This window comes from Nannobrachium achirus, assembly GCF_963921795.1.
Source record: "Nannobrachium achirus genome assembly, chromosome: 9".
Lineage (NCBI taxonomy): Eukaryota > Metazoa > Chordata > Actinopteri > Myctophiformes > Myctophidae > Nannobrachium > Nannobrachium achirus.
In genome coordinates, this window is record NC_137818.1 from 31,601,032 (window position 1) to 31,615,266 (window position 14,235).

A 14,235-nucleotide genomic window follows, 5' to 3' on the forward strand; every position below is an offset into this window, starting at 1 on the left:
ACGCACGCACGCACGCACGCACGCAGCTCGCAACAGCTGTCCTGTTTATTTGTATTTAAGTTCATAAAGTTATGAAAGTTATTTTTTAACATTTGTGACTATTACAAGCTAATTGAATGATGGGGTTTACCAGTATATTACTGGTGAGAGTGCAGATACTTAATGTTGCCCACCCTTGATAAACACTATACTTAGTTGACCATATTCAAGCTCTCAACATAACCATCTGAGCAACAGTTTCTTCAGTTGAATTATCCCTAATAAGCTAATTAAAAATGATAATATGAATGACAAACCTTGGAATGTGGTCAGCCCCTCAGACTGGTTGTGGTGTTCTGTCGCGATGCAAAATGTGTTGATGAGCACCAGGAACATCACCGCCCAATAAAAGGCCTTGGTCTTTATATAAACCAGACACTTCATCCTGAAGAAACGGTTCCAGCGTCGGGCCAGGCGACTACACATGGACAGTAAATATGAAATATTAGCATAATGTGGGTTCACTGTAGAGCAGGGGTTCCCAAACCTTTTTGTCTCAGGGCACCCATAAATATTTTTTTAATCTGAGGCATCCCTACATTATAATTTTCACTCCCAGCACCTTACATTTATAGCATATCGTCGTTGTCGGGTGGAAACGTAGTATGTCCAAAAGTTAACCGTTCATTTTGTATTTAGCATATATAAAATGTACAAAACTAGTGAAAACAGCAGATCACACAACGATCACACAGATCACACAACGAGCACACAAGGCGTTGTGTGCTTGTAGATCTGCTGTTTTCACTAGTTTTATGCAAGGTTTCTGCCCGACAGTGACAATATTTCAGTGATTATGTTGCGAGGAAAACGTTGAGATAATAACCATTTTGGTTAGAACTGACTGAAAATGTGTTTGTACTTCAACTTTAAAATGATACTAAATATTTCTTCAAGTGTCCAAATAAATTCCAAATATTATCAAATGATCTTGCGGCACCCCTGGACTGCCGTCGCGGCACCCCAGGGTGCCCCGTCACCCACTTTGAAAACCCCTGCTGTAGAGAATGCATTTATGCTCTCAAGACAAGAGTTACATTATTGTTAAACATTACTAAGTTCATTTAAAATCAATATAGCATGGAATTGTGGCCAAAATCGTATAAAAACTAGAGCCCGACCGATATATCGGTCAATTCGATATATCGGTCGTTTTGGAGGTATCGGTATCGGTATCGGTGAATTATTCCACCGATACCGATATTTTTTTTTTTTATTATTATTATTATTATTTTTTGACCCCATTAAATCTAGTAAACATGATTTCAATCGCGATTTTGCATGTTCCACCCCCCATACAACCCCATCTTTCATACAGGGCAGCCATCTTTGCTTACATAACATGAAACGTAAAACATAATGGCTATTTTCTCAAGAATGCCTGAACGGATTTCCAATCTGATTTTTTTGTTTGAAAGCTGTGAACAGCCTGCACAAACATGGTGCATGCTCTGTGCATGGGCGTGCATGATCTGTGCACTATAAATTACATGGAAGTCTATGGAGATTTATGGCAGGGAGAACCCAAAGAAGGCATATTTAATTGGCAGTAACTGAGTTAATTGTCTGTAACGTGTCTGCGGATAGAGCATGAAACCCTGAGTTATATAGGCCTATGTGTGGGCAATACCAGAATTATCCAGCAGAGTGCAGTATAATAGTCCAAGATGCAAGCCAACACTACTGGAGCTGCTGCCTCTCGTGTGTCGTTCACTCACCACATGCACTGTCTAACTCTGATTTTTCATGTTGCGGTGGAGGAAGGTGTGTAGGCCTATGTGAAAATCCACAGAGAAATATAGATGTCTGACTATAGACTATAGAACTTGTGTTGTTTAATTGCTTGGCAATGCATTTACGTTTGGATAAAAGACACATATTAATTCATAAACGAGACAAAACACAGCAGAACCCCCAAATTAAAAGAGTATTATTATCCAACAAGCAATAGAAATTGATAACTGCGACCAAACTTAAAGTTTGACATGAAAAGCACAAAAAAAGCAATAATCTGACCATTTATCCGAGGGGCGAGCTGTCAATTAAATGATCTTAAATTAATAATTTTTTTTTTTTACAAAACATCGGTATCGTATCGGTATCGGTGCTCTAGCACTCGGTATATATCGGTATCGGTCGGAAAAAATGGTATCGGTCGGGCTCTAATAAAAACGTCTTGGGTCTGAGAGGCTAAATTTCATCAAATGGTGGTCCGTGGCTCAAATGCCGAATAAATAATGGACCTTGATAAGAAAAGGGTTGAAAACCATTTGACTGAAGTGAACATAGGGCTTGGGTGGGTCTGTGAATGAAAGACCAAAACAGCAAAAGACTCACTAGTAGTAAAGCGGTTTCTTGTCGTCCAGGCCATAGAGGCTGTCCGTTTCATCATCGGCAGTCAGCGGCAGGAGACCTGACAAGAGCAGAAAGATTGAAGTTAACCCAAGACCTGAAAATTACCTAAAAATCTCTTCTTTTTAGGTAATTTGTTAGTCCCTAGCATGAACAGCAATACCGCTGGTGACCAGGTGGCGGTGTTGAGTCACACACACACACACACACACACACACACACACACACACACACACACACACACACACACACACACACACACACACACACACACACACACACGCACACACACACGCATGCACACACAGCATACAGTACGCCACTGCTCAGTTCGCACAGGTGTGTTTTTTTAAATAGTTAAAGCATGAAATAATGGTTAGAAATCTAGAGTGACATGGCTGCGTTCCAGGTCTAAAAGGCTTAATGATTAATTACATCTCTAAAAGAGACAGGATAGAGAAAGGATGAAACATTGGATGTATAGGGTTCTACGGTGGGTTTATCGCGTCCTCTTACCTTCCCGGTCCGAATCCAGGGCCAGGACCTCGGCATGAGTGATCCACTCCATGTAGCCGTGCAGGTCCTCGTCCAGCTGCTGCGTTTCTCGTAACATCTGCCACTCTCCGCGACACCTCACCTTCTCTCGTTCTTTGGTAAACTCTCTGGTAAGGCAAAACAGAGGGATGGTGGTCAACGTGATTCTCCATTTTCTGTGGAAGAACTACAGTAGAAACTAAGGAGAGAGAAAGAGAGAGAGGTGTCCTACCCGCTGAGCACACCCAGGACCAGATTGAGCACAAAGAAGGAACCCACTAGAATAAGTGGGCCAAAGTAGAGCCAGGGAAACTCGTTCCCTATCGCATCGTTCACCTGAAAGATAAAAGTGGGTCACTCAGTTACAAACAGATTTCCTTTGACATTACTCTTGTTTGTCAAAATCTCCTCCAAAAGTTTACGATCCTCAGTTGATGCAATAACGAATGGTAAGTATTTACTGTACAGAATATGTCTTAAACAGGGTTCCCACACATCTTTACCAATTAATGTCCAAAACTTTTCCAGAATATTTAACCAGATTTCCAGGACTATATAATTATAACAATAATTCAGCTCAATAACGAGTCGCTTACTCCTATGTGCAATGCCCAAAGACAGGTAGTGTATGCCAGTGGTTCTTAACCTTTTCAGGCTGTGACCCCCCAAAATAATCATATTTGAAGAGTTGAGGAACTTTGTATAACACAGTTTTATTGTGAAAATAGACGATCTACATGCTCACAACGCCTCGCGTAGATCTGCTATTTTCACAATTTCTGCCTCGAATATTTGACAATTTGGCCAATGTTTAATTTGTCATTAACAAAAAGTCAATAACCAAAGACAATGCATAGCTATTTTTTTCAGGACCTTCCAGGACCCTTGATCAATTCCCAAACTTTTCCAGTACTGGAAAAATATTTTTCTAATTTCAAAATATTTCCAGGAATTTCATGACCGTGGGAACCCTGCTTAAATGAGTGCACAGGGCAAGTGGAAAGGATTAACTGCCAAAAACTAATTTGAGGAGAGGAAGGGTTGCCGTCACTCACCCAGTAGAGCACTTCTGTCCATCCCTGCATGGTGATACACTGGAACACTGTGAGCATGGCAAAGCCAATGTTGTCAAAGTGGGTGATACCGTGGTTTGGGCCTACCCAGCCCGGCCTGCACTCCGAGCCGTTGTGGCAGCGCCGCCCATTTCCAGCCTGGGCACAGGGGGCCGGCAGCTCATTCTCTGCTGTGGCATAGATGTCTAGAAGATAGAAATGGATAATAACCATATGCAGTAAGGCAGGGGTTTTCATCTATGTGTACTTTTGGTAAAGCAAAGCCCTGCTTCATCATACAAGACTGTCGCACAAAACTAGTGAAAACAGCTGATCTACAAGCACACAACGTGTGCTTGTAGATCTGCTGTTTTCACTAGTGGTTTCACAGTGGTTTCACAGTGGTTCATCATCTGATAATGATTATCATGTGCCGCCATAACGGTCTCTGACTGTGCCTTGTTTATCTACCTGTGCCGACATAGTAGCAGGTCTTGTGCATCTTGCACTTGAAGAGTTCCAAGCCCACAATGGCGTAGATGGTGACCAGCAGGAAGACCAGCAGACCGATATGTATCAGAGGAAGCATGGCTTTGAGGATGGAGTTCATCACCACCTGTAGACCTGGAGGAGAACAATCAGGGGTCATCAATATATGTCTGTACACGGACACAGGGACATTTTTGATTTACACACCATTATCATGTTCTGGGGTAGTTTTAACGTCTATTCTAGTATAGCTTATATGAGCACCCCAGACAGTTTTTAAGTTGCTTGATTCTGTATTTAGATATGTGATATTATTTTGATCAGACGGACTCACCCCCTTCCTATACAAACCCATTGTAACTCCATGATATTGTCCGTCTAATGTGGGCACTTTCATCCTTTTCTTTTTTTTTTCTTTTCTCAAAAATATAAGAAGATAATTGAAAGAAATGGCCCCCTCACCTATTAGAAGGACAACAACAGTCAACAGAACTAAGAAATTGTGTTTTTTCTTTATGAATCCATCATAAAATGGAGTTTGGAGTTACAATGAGTTTGCACAAGAAGAGGGCATGTCTGATAAATAATCTAGGTCTAACATATAATCTGAGTCCCCAGACCTCCACTAGGGGGAAAGCACACACACACACACACACACACACACACACACACACACACACACACACACACACACACACACACACACACACACACACACACACACACACACACACACACACACACACACACACAGTAAAGTCTTCAGAGATATCCGTGTTCCATGCCTACAAGGATCCAGTGAATCGAATATGTTTCAATATCTTCTTCACATATTTATCCGGTTTCAAAAGTATCCAGTTTCGCGGCCGAAATATCCAGCTTTGTGTGGCTGCAAGCTAGCTCCAATCGCACAAAGAAATGTCTAGCTTCAGAAATATCCAGATTCATGTAGCCAGCACCTAAATCTAGCAACTTGAAAACTGTCTGGAGTGAGACACAAAAATGACCCCCAAACATGTTTGGTAGTGAAACATTCCTTTAACCACTTTCACCATCTACATGGAGGTACAGGTACTTACTGGGGACTCCAGAGACCAGACGTAGGGGTCTCAGGACTCTGAAAGCTCTCAGAGCCTTCATGTCGAAGCCCCCACCCTTCTCCAGCGGCACACCTATCATCATGTTGATGGTGTCCAAGGCAAAGGTGAACAGGCTGGGAGAAAAAAACACACAATGAAGCCATCAGTGACAGAAAAGTACTCATATTCTTTAATAGTAAAAGTATTGATACTGCAATATAGAAATACTCTGTTACAGGTAAAAGTCCAGAATTAACAACGTAGCCTACTTGAGTAAAAGTATTGGTATCAAATGTACCAAAAGTAAAGTACTCATTGTGCAGAATGTCCCATTTCAAATTCTCTAATGTACAAACATCTTTAAAAATAGCAGATCTACACGTTCACAATGCTTGTGAATTCCAATGAATGGCCAAAATGTATATATGGCTGAAGTGGTTAATGTATGTTTTGTAATAATAATCAGTAGCTAGTAACAAATAATGGAGTAAAAGTACAATATTTGAATCCGAGATGTAGTGGAGTAGAAGTAAATATATTGGAAATTGGAAATTCTCAAGTAAAGTATACCTCAAAATTAAGTACAGTAATTAAATGTAGTAAATTACTTTCCAACACTGATCAGTGATTATTATCTCTCAACAATTGTCACCATTTGATTTTATGCACAATTTACAGCAGGTAAGCCTATTTTGATCAACAATGTATCGCCGCCCACATCATTAAATCTTTAACAAAACAAACATTTTCACTAAAAAACGTTGGTCTTGTTTTTCTGTAAAGTTGCTTGTAAATATTGGTAGTTGCAGGTTGCGGTATTTTGAGGATTGTTTTTAAAGTGCAGTTGCTTATTTGGACTTGCTTCCAATGTTTTTGATTATTATTTAAACCAGTGGTTCTCAAAGATTTTCATGTCAAAGACCCAAAAAATAAATTAATGTGTATTTTGTCCACAGACATTATAATTTGTGACCAGATTTGTGTTGTTCAAATGTTTCAAAATTATATACTTTTTTTCATCCCTGACAAACAACACATATGTTGTGGGTCCGAATCTACCGTGCTGCAACCGGTTTTGTCAGAATACACGTCTGTAGATCGGCTATTTTCAAATAGTGGATGTAGGCCTATAATATACGTTTAAAGGGCTCTTGGCCTAGGTCGCTTCTTTTGGGCTTGTTTTCATAAACCAGGTTGCTTATTTCTCTCGCAAAATCTGGCACCACTGGTGACCAGGGGTGTCCAATGCGGCCAGAGAGGACTGGTGATGTGCGGCCCAGAGCTCATCTTACCCCATGAACACGATGACGAAGTCCAATATGTTCCAACAGTTCCGTAAATAGGCCCCCTCGTGGAATACGAGCCCATACGCCACTATCTTCAGAAAGCATTCGGCAGTGAAGATGACCATGAAAATGCCCTCGAGACTCTCCTGAAAGACGAAAAAACAAAATAGATGTTGTGATAATCATAGTCTCATTTGCATATTACTCATGAACTTACAAGAAATATATACAAGTGCTGAATACAGTGAACAATAAGTAGATTGGAGGAGACATAGAAACATTCCGGCATTTGAGCTGTTTTCCAAGATAAGAGAACTGCAATAGGAATTCTGTGAAAGCTCTGCTAGTATAATTACATGAACTCAACCTTAAGGTCATGCGTTCAATCCCGGGCACCGCCAACTCAGCGTATGAGTAGCACGGCTTGGGTGTGACAAGTTGTGTGCTAAATAAAGGGAGCTGTTGGTACTGAAGATCGACTCCTGTGCTTTGGCTGATACAAACAATTAGCCTCTAGGACTCCTACTTACGGTACTTACTTACATGAACTCATTCATGATTATCACACCCATCATTGTATTTTGTATCTCTTGGCAGTTCTTGTATTTTATTTATTTACAAGGCCTTGTGTGGTAAGCTTCCTTTGTACTGGACATTCAACACAAAGAGCTGTTATTTATAGAGCCATCCAACAATGGAACTCATTATCTGTCAATATGAAACAAATCAAAAGTAAGTACTTATTCAAAAGAACTATTAAACAAATATTAATGAGAGACAACACACTTTGAATAATCAATATGTTTTTTGTTTTTTTACATTTTCTTGTATTATTTTATATTTGTATTTTAATGCATTTTAGATTCAGACTGACGAGTGTCAGTTGTTGTTTGTATGAATATTGTATGTTGATGTTGTGATGTTTTATGTGGACCCCAGGAAGACTAGCAACCGCGGCAGCGGAAGCTAATGGGGATCCGAATAAAGAACTAAAGAACTTGAACATTCACAAACACATTAGATATACCAGTCCACATAAAAACAGTGAACAGTGAACAATGTTATGCTTCACACAAATGGAACAAACTTCAGGACTCTTTCAATAGACATTTAGGGTGCTTCTTGAGGACACACTACATAGTAACTGCACCTGTTTCTTGTACCACTATATTTATTTGCATCTATGACGTTGTAATGTGGTTCAAATGTTTGTAACTATTTTCATTATATGTATTGTGTTTTATATAGCTGTGATCAGGGCGTCCTTGAAAAAGACAGGTTGCTCTCAATGGGCTTCCCTGAATGAATAAAGGGAAAAAAAAGAAAGAAAGGATTCAGTTTACAAGCCTGATCCTGGTGTGGATTAAACAGGACCTAAGAGGACTTGAACAGAAATGTCTGACTCAATTCAGTATGTCTTGTATTTTCTTTTTTAAAAGCGACTGATGGAGGGGAAAGGAATTGGTTGGAATAACGTGTTCCTTCCACACGCTAGTCCAACCATGGAAACCCCCCCCCCTGAAAATAAATGTCTGACAGACCTGTAATCTGTATACCTACATACATACTGTATGTGTGTGTGTGTGTGTGTGTGTGTGTGTGTGTGTGTGTGTGTGTGTGTGTGTGTGTGTGTGTGTGTGTGCAAACACAACATACTGTAGCGGCTACTTGCCTCAAACACATGTGTGAAATGCTCTGCCAACACCCATTAAAAGTCTCGATTCCCCACCCACTTTTAAAACTGACCTAAAAACATGTCTGTCCTCAAATGATAAATGGACTGAGGTAATCTTATCCCATACTGTCTTGCCCCAAGAGAGTCAAACACACTCCTTCAGCAAGCTCCATGGAAGGTGACATCTTCTGCCCCTCGCCCTTGCCCAGTACAGTATATCTAGAACTGCTTTTAGTGCTGTTGCTGATGTGTAATATATTGTTTTGTTTGTCTTGATGAATCGAGTACAAACAAACTAATGAACTGTTATGTACTACCATACTGCCGTACCTAAACTTGCTAATAAAGTATTCAATCAATCAATCCAAATAGCTGCATGTCACTCCCCTTCTCTCTCTCCCCATTTCCTGTCAGAATGCTGTAATCTATCAATAATCGCAAAAAGACAAAATCTTTTTTTAAGCAAAAAAATAAAAAATAAAGCAGGGAGTTATTTTTGCATTCCAAAATGATTAAACACAGCAGCATTGCTGAGTACTTGTTGTGAAAAACATACAGTATATTCTCCCTTCACAGACCTACAAATAAGATGAGATGCATGTAAGCAAATAGTTTGATATAGACCTTGTGGTATTTGGTTTTGCTCCTCAAAGCGACATTCATCAAAGAAAAGAAACATATGTTTTAACTGCAGGAAGATCAATTTACATTTCACAGTCTTTCCTCCTAATTTAAGATTCCTGGCCAATCTCACTTTTAGATTACCTAAACACATACATTTTACTGAGTGAAAGGATAAGAACAGATGTTAAATTAATCCCAGAGGGTTTAACCGTCGGAGCATACCTACGCATACCTACGTTCCCTCAGCGCTATGTTCCCTCATGCCATAACCCAAACCCCAACCCCAACCCTGGTCTACACTGAGGGAACAAAGGGCAGAATGAACATAGGGCTGACCCCATAACTGTGTGGTACACTAGGAGTAGTGGGAAAAATGTATCACCTTTCATATTTAATGAGTAACTACTGGGTTACATGGAGTGGTATGACTGAGATCTCTCGGGCAACCCTCTGCTTCCACAGGGTGGTGCTGTTTGGGCCAGTCTAGTTCTATGACTGCATCGGCCAGGGTTTGACGTGGGGGAATGGATCCTCCCCCAGCTCTTCTTACACCCCTAACATCTCTGGAATGACCCACTGAGTAGTTCGAAGAGGGATTTGGGATGAGGTAGGTTTGGGGCCCGTGGCAGGATTTGTAAAGAAATGGGGTCAGGATGAGGTCCAGAGGAAATTTAATATGATGGTAGGTTTGGCGTGGAGTGTAGGCCAACTGGCTGTGTTCCAAATGGACATTGGGGTTGTGTGTTATTGTGTGAAGTAACAGGTAGAGTGTATTAAATGCTATTTGAGGAGCAGGCGGTGGCTGACTGTGGGCCGCTGAAATGTTGGCACACGCACTAAGGTCAGGCCCCCTAAGTGGGGTCACAGACCTCCAAGTGAAACCTCACATCTTTGCAATGTGTGGATGCGTCTCCATCAACTGTAGCTCTCTTCTAGACCAACTGTATAAACATCCACCGCCGTAAGGCTTTTAGCCTCTGCAATGACATACTGTATTAGAGCCTAGCCAGATCTTTGGGTTCAATGCCAATCCGGATTTTGGAGAGTCTTACCGATTACAGATGCTTTAACTGATACGTTTCAAAATGTTCCAATCAATTAGAAAAACGTAGACTTCACTTGATGCAAGTTTCTATTTCAGAACAATTAACTAGAATGCATTGTTTTCAACCACTTACTGTAAGCCCTATTCAATGTTTTTCAAAAACAGACGATCTACAAGCTTACAACGCATCATTGTGAGCTTGGTAGGTCTATTATTTTAAAAGCTTTTGGAACAAGTGCCCGCTTATAATGGCAGATATCGATGTTGTCAAAAAAGGCAAACAACAGCCGATATATTGGCAAGACCAAATACCGGTCTGGCTTTATACCAAATTCCCTCTGTCAATAAAAGTAAACACAGTAAGCTCACTTACTGTACAATACATGTTTGCTCTTTGCTCTCATTCACAAACAGATGTCAGCCATTATTGTACAGTCTTCAGTTCTAGCCAACGTTGCCAAACCCCCAGAGACAGTGTCAATACACACACCTATGAGTTCTAAATATAAAAGCTCCAGGGCACGCTTCAAAAGCATCCAGGGAGCCAGCAGCACCTGCCACCCAGCTAACCTTACACTACTCTATAGTATAGGAAACCTTCTGAGATCCATAATCAGCAAGAGAGGGAAGAGGTAAACCACAGTCCTGACCAACACATGCAGTAAGCTACTTCATTTAATTTCTTTTGATGACCAGCAGTGGTTTCCTATGGAGACACAAATAGTCTCCTTTATGTCTCCATAGGGAACCGCTGTAGGTCATCAAATTATTGGCGTATCGGCGTAATTATTGAGTGAACTATATCCCTTTAATGACCATATTCACACTCACACACCGGCTATTATGCTTTTACTTCATACCGCGAGCATGAAGAAAGAGCATGGATAGTCAGTACTGCAAATGACTTTGAAACATGACGTGATTCAACAAGTCATGTTTGAGATGGACAAAGCATGTTGTCACAGTCAGCAACCTAATAAAGCATCGTGCCTTGTAAAGGGACATTATTTGGCTCTGAGATAAAGGCTACATACAGCTGAGATGGGGGTGGAAGCATGTACATGTAGTCAGAGGAGATCAGGGGGATTTACCAGCGACCAGCTGAAACACTGCAGTAGCTAGTAGTGTTAATATGCAGAGTCTGACTTCACAGTCTCAAAACAGACATGTCCCTTTGGTAAACAGAGCTGCATAACCATCCACTGATCTGATGATCAGTGGATGGTCTCCATATTTCAATGTGTTATTTTTTTGGGAAATGATGCCCTACTTCATCATACAAGAGGGTCGCACAAAAGTAAAATAGCCTATCAACAAGCTCACAACACGTCGGTGTGAACTTGCCTATTTTCACCATAAAAAATGTATAATAAAAAAGGACATACAAGTTTTCCAACCAACGATATCCTTTCAATGTCATACAAACATATCAGAAAAAACAGACATTGGTCACATTCCTTCCACCAACATTGAAGTAACAATAATTCATGGGGCCTGGAATGATCTGGGCCATCAAGGATGTCATGGTTCACAGATTTGGTTGCTTCCTAAATATAATAAATCCAGTGTTCTGTGTTGTCGTGGGGCCCCAAGTAGTTTTACTGGAAAACCTAAGAGACAACTGAAACTGTAAGTAATTGTGTGCGTGTGTACTTGTGTTAGTAGTATTTTATACTTGTGGGGCCAAATCAAGTATAGAATAAGAAAAGGTTCGGGTTGGGTTTAGGGTTAGGATTAACCTCTGATTCGGAGAAAGAGTTTTGGCTCCTTAAGAGACATAAAATAGATAACTTAATTATTAAATAAACGGCGCACCTATGAGCTGAGTAAACTCACAACTTGCCTATTTTCCATCCTAAAGAATTTAAAGGGGAAGACCACCCATTTTCAATATTGAACCATGTCATTATACCCTAGAGGAGTTGTGTGGAAGTGAAATAAAAGTTCCCCCCTTCTGTGTTGCCTAGAACTGGAGGATTGATTTTGGGATTTGTATTGTAAATCACACCCAGATGACATTACACCAGTAGTGTGATAATACAAATAATACAAACATGTAAGTGTGTGTGCGTGCGTGCGTGCGTGCATGCGTGCGTGCGTGTCCACAAGCATGCATTGCTCACCAGGTTGGTGTTGGTGTTGTTACTGTCCTCCTCAGGCATGGGCAGGAAGACGGCCAGAGCCACACAGTTAGCAAAGATGGTCAGCAGGACGATGATCTCAAAGGGTCTGCAGGAAGCGGTTCAGGAGCACAACAACCACATACAGTACACAACAACCACATACAGCAGTGTACACTAACACAGGACCACAACAACCACATACAGCAGTGTACACTAACACAGGACCACAACAACCACATACAGCAGTGTACACTAACACAGGACCACAATAACCACATACAGCAGTGTACACTAACACAGGACCACAACAACCACATACAGCAGTGGTTTTCAAACCTTTTTCATATCAAGGTCCATTATATATATTCGGCATTTGAGCCACGGACCACCATTTGATAAGATGTCGCCTCTAAGACCCAAGACTTAAAATATTTTGTTATAGTTGGATAAGAAGGTTTCCCCACAATTCCGTGCTGTATTGTTGTGGTAGGAGAGATAAACAGGCAAACATTGATCAAACTAATAATTCTTCTACATTTTCTAATTGTGTAGACTTCTTGTTAATTAAATAATACAGATGTTTAACAATAATTTAACTCTTGAGAGCCGCAAGTGTTAAAAGATCTATAAGGGTCCATTTGGTTACCGACTCTCCATCACCTGGAACCCCCTCAAGGACCACTGGTGGTCCCCACGGACATACAGTACAGTAACACAGTTTCAACTACCCATCATTTCCTTAGGGATTATTCTATATTACTTTAAATTTTATTAAATGAATAATTGAGAAGACCATTTTTTGGGTCATTGTTAATAATTGACGCAAATAAATGCTACATGACTTTTTATGATCAACTAAATTGATTAGTCTGATTAACCACTTTAGCCCTATTTAAGACTAAAAACAGATACAATGACAGATCTACAAGCTCACAATACGTAGATTATTTTTTATAATTTATTAAATCGATGAATGGTTGCAGCCCGACTCACAGATGTGTGTTTTATTTCACCTGCCGTGGGAACGCTTCGCAAAAACGTTCATCGGAAGAAAAGCTAAAGAGCTTGAAATGTCACACAAGGTGGATAATTAAACACTAAGTGTAAACATTTCTTTTTAGTTGTGCACATGAGCCTGGTTGGATGTATGCAACTTCAAATGTGACAACATATTAGTTATATTGGGACTTGCATAATACGCATTGAAGTTTGGTCTAAATGTGTACATGCACAACACTAAAGAAATGTACAGGTGTCAATTGCACACGCTATTCTTAGGTCCATGATGGTGTAATTATCTGAGTGAGTTAATTTCATTGTCTGCATGAGGTAAAAAACACACATTCACAATAGTGTTACAGTTACAACAGCTCCACAGCTGTGCAAACTGTTGTCATCAAACAACACTGTAGAATCAACCAATATATCCTATTGCAGGCCTTGCTGTGTGTGTGTGTGTGTGTGTGTGTGTGTGTGTGTGTGTGTGTGTGTGTGTGTGTGTGTGTGTGTGTGTGTGTGTGTGTGTGTGTGTGTGTCTAGTGCTGTACAATGTATAGGTCAATTCCCACCCATAGGGGGCACCCTAATAGAATTCCCCTGCTAACTCAGCATCATGTCTCATCTGTGATGCCACAGGACAGCTGCAAAGCCCCAGAATATGACCACAGGCTTTTTAAAAACACTCCACTTATCAAGAAAAGCGATAGGATATTTCCACTCTGTGACATGTTGTTCCCCAAAGGCTGTCAACACAACAGCATCGCTAGGAGAAAATAAATATCACATTTATATAACTATTCTGAGTTGTTTTATTCTATTTCTGGAACATTCCTTGGTTTTCAATACCTGGGTTGTGGAAACATAGCAATGTGATTAAACCACTACAATAAAACGTTATCTTGAGTTGGTGGTGAGTGACTATAATTCAAGGTCATACA

At 40.5% G+C, this 14,235-nt stretch overlaps 1 protein-coding gene across 1 annotated transcript in view; it reads right to left on the reverse strand.

Moving 5' to 3' along the window:
* Positions 1 to 14,235, reverse strand: part of LOC308290777 (dihydropyridine-sensitive L-type skeletal muscle calcium channel subunit alpha-1-like) — a gene marked incomplete at both ends in the record, with an annotated part of 41,051 nt that overhangs the window by 25,379 nt on the left and 1,437 nt on the right. Inside the window, 9 exons of the mRNA XM_080732686.1 lie at positions 297 to 457; positions 2,377 to 2,452; positions 2,908 to 3,053; positions 3,158 to 3,261; positions 3,981 to 4,183; positions 4,449 to 4,601; positions 5,546 to 5,679; positions 6,838 to 6,977; positions 12,299 to 12,404. Of these exons, the coding sequence (XP_080588812.1) occupies positions 297 to 457; positions 2,377 to 2,452; positions 2,908 to 3,053; positions 3,158 to 3,261; positions 3,981 to 4,183; positions 4,449 to 4,601; positions 5,546 to 5,679; positions 6,838 to 6,977; positions 12,299 to 12,404 (1,223 nt within the window). The remainder of the gene's footprint in view (positions 1 to 296; positions 458 to 2,376; positions 2,453 to 2,907; positions 3,054 to 3,157; positions 3,262 to 3,980; positions 4,184 to 4,448; positions 4,602 to 5,545; positions 5,680 to 6,837; positions 6,978 to 12,298; positions 12,405 to 14,235) is intronic.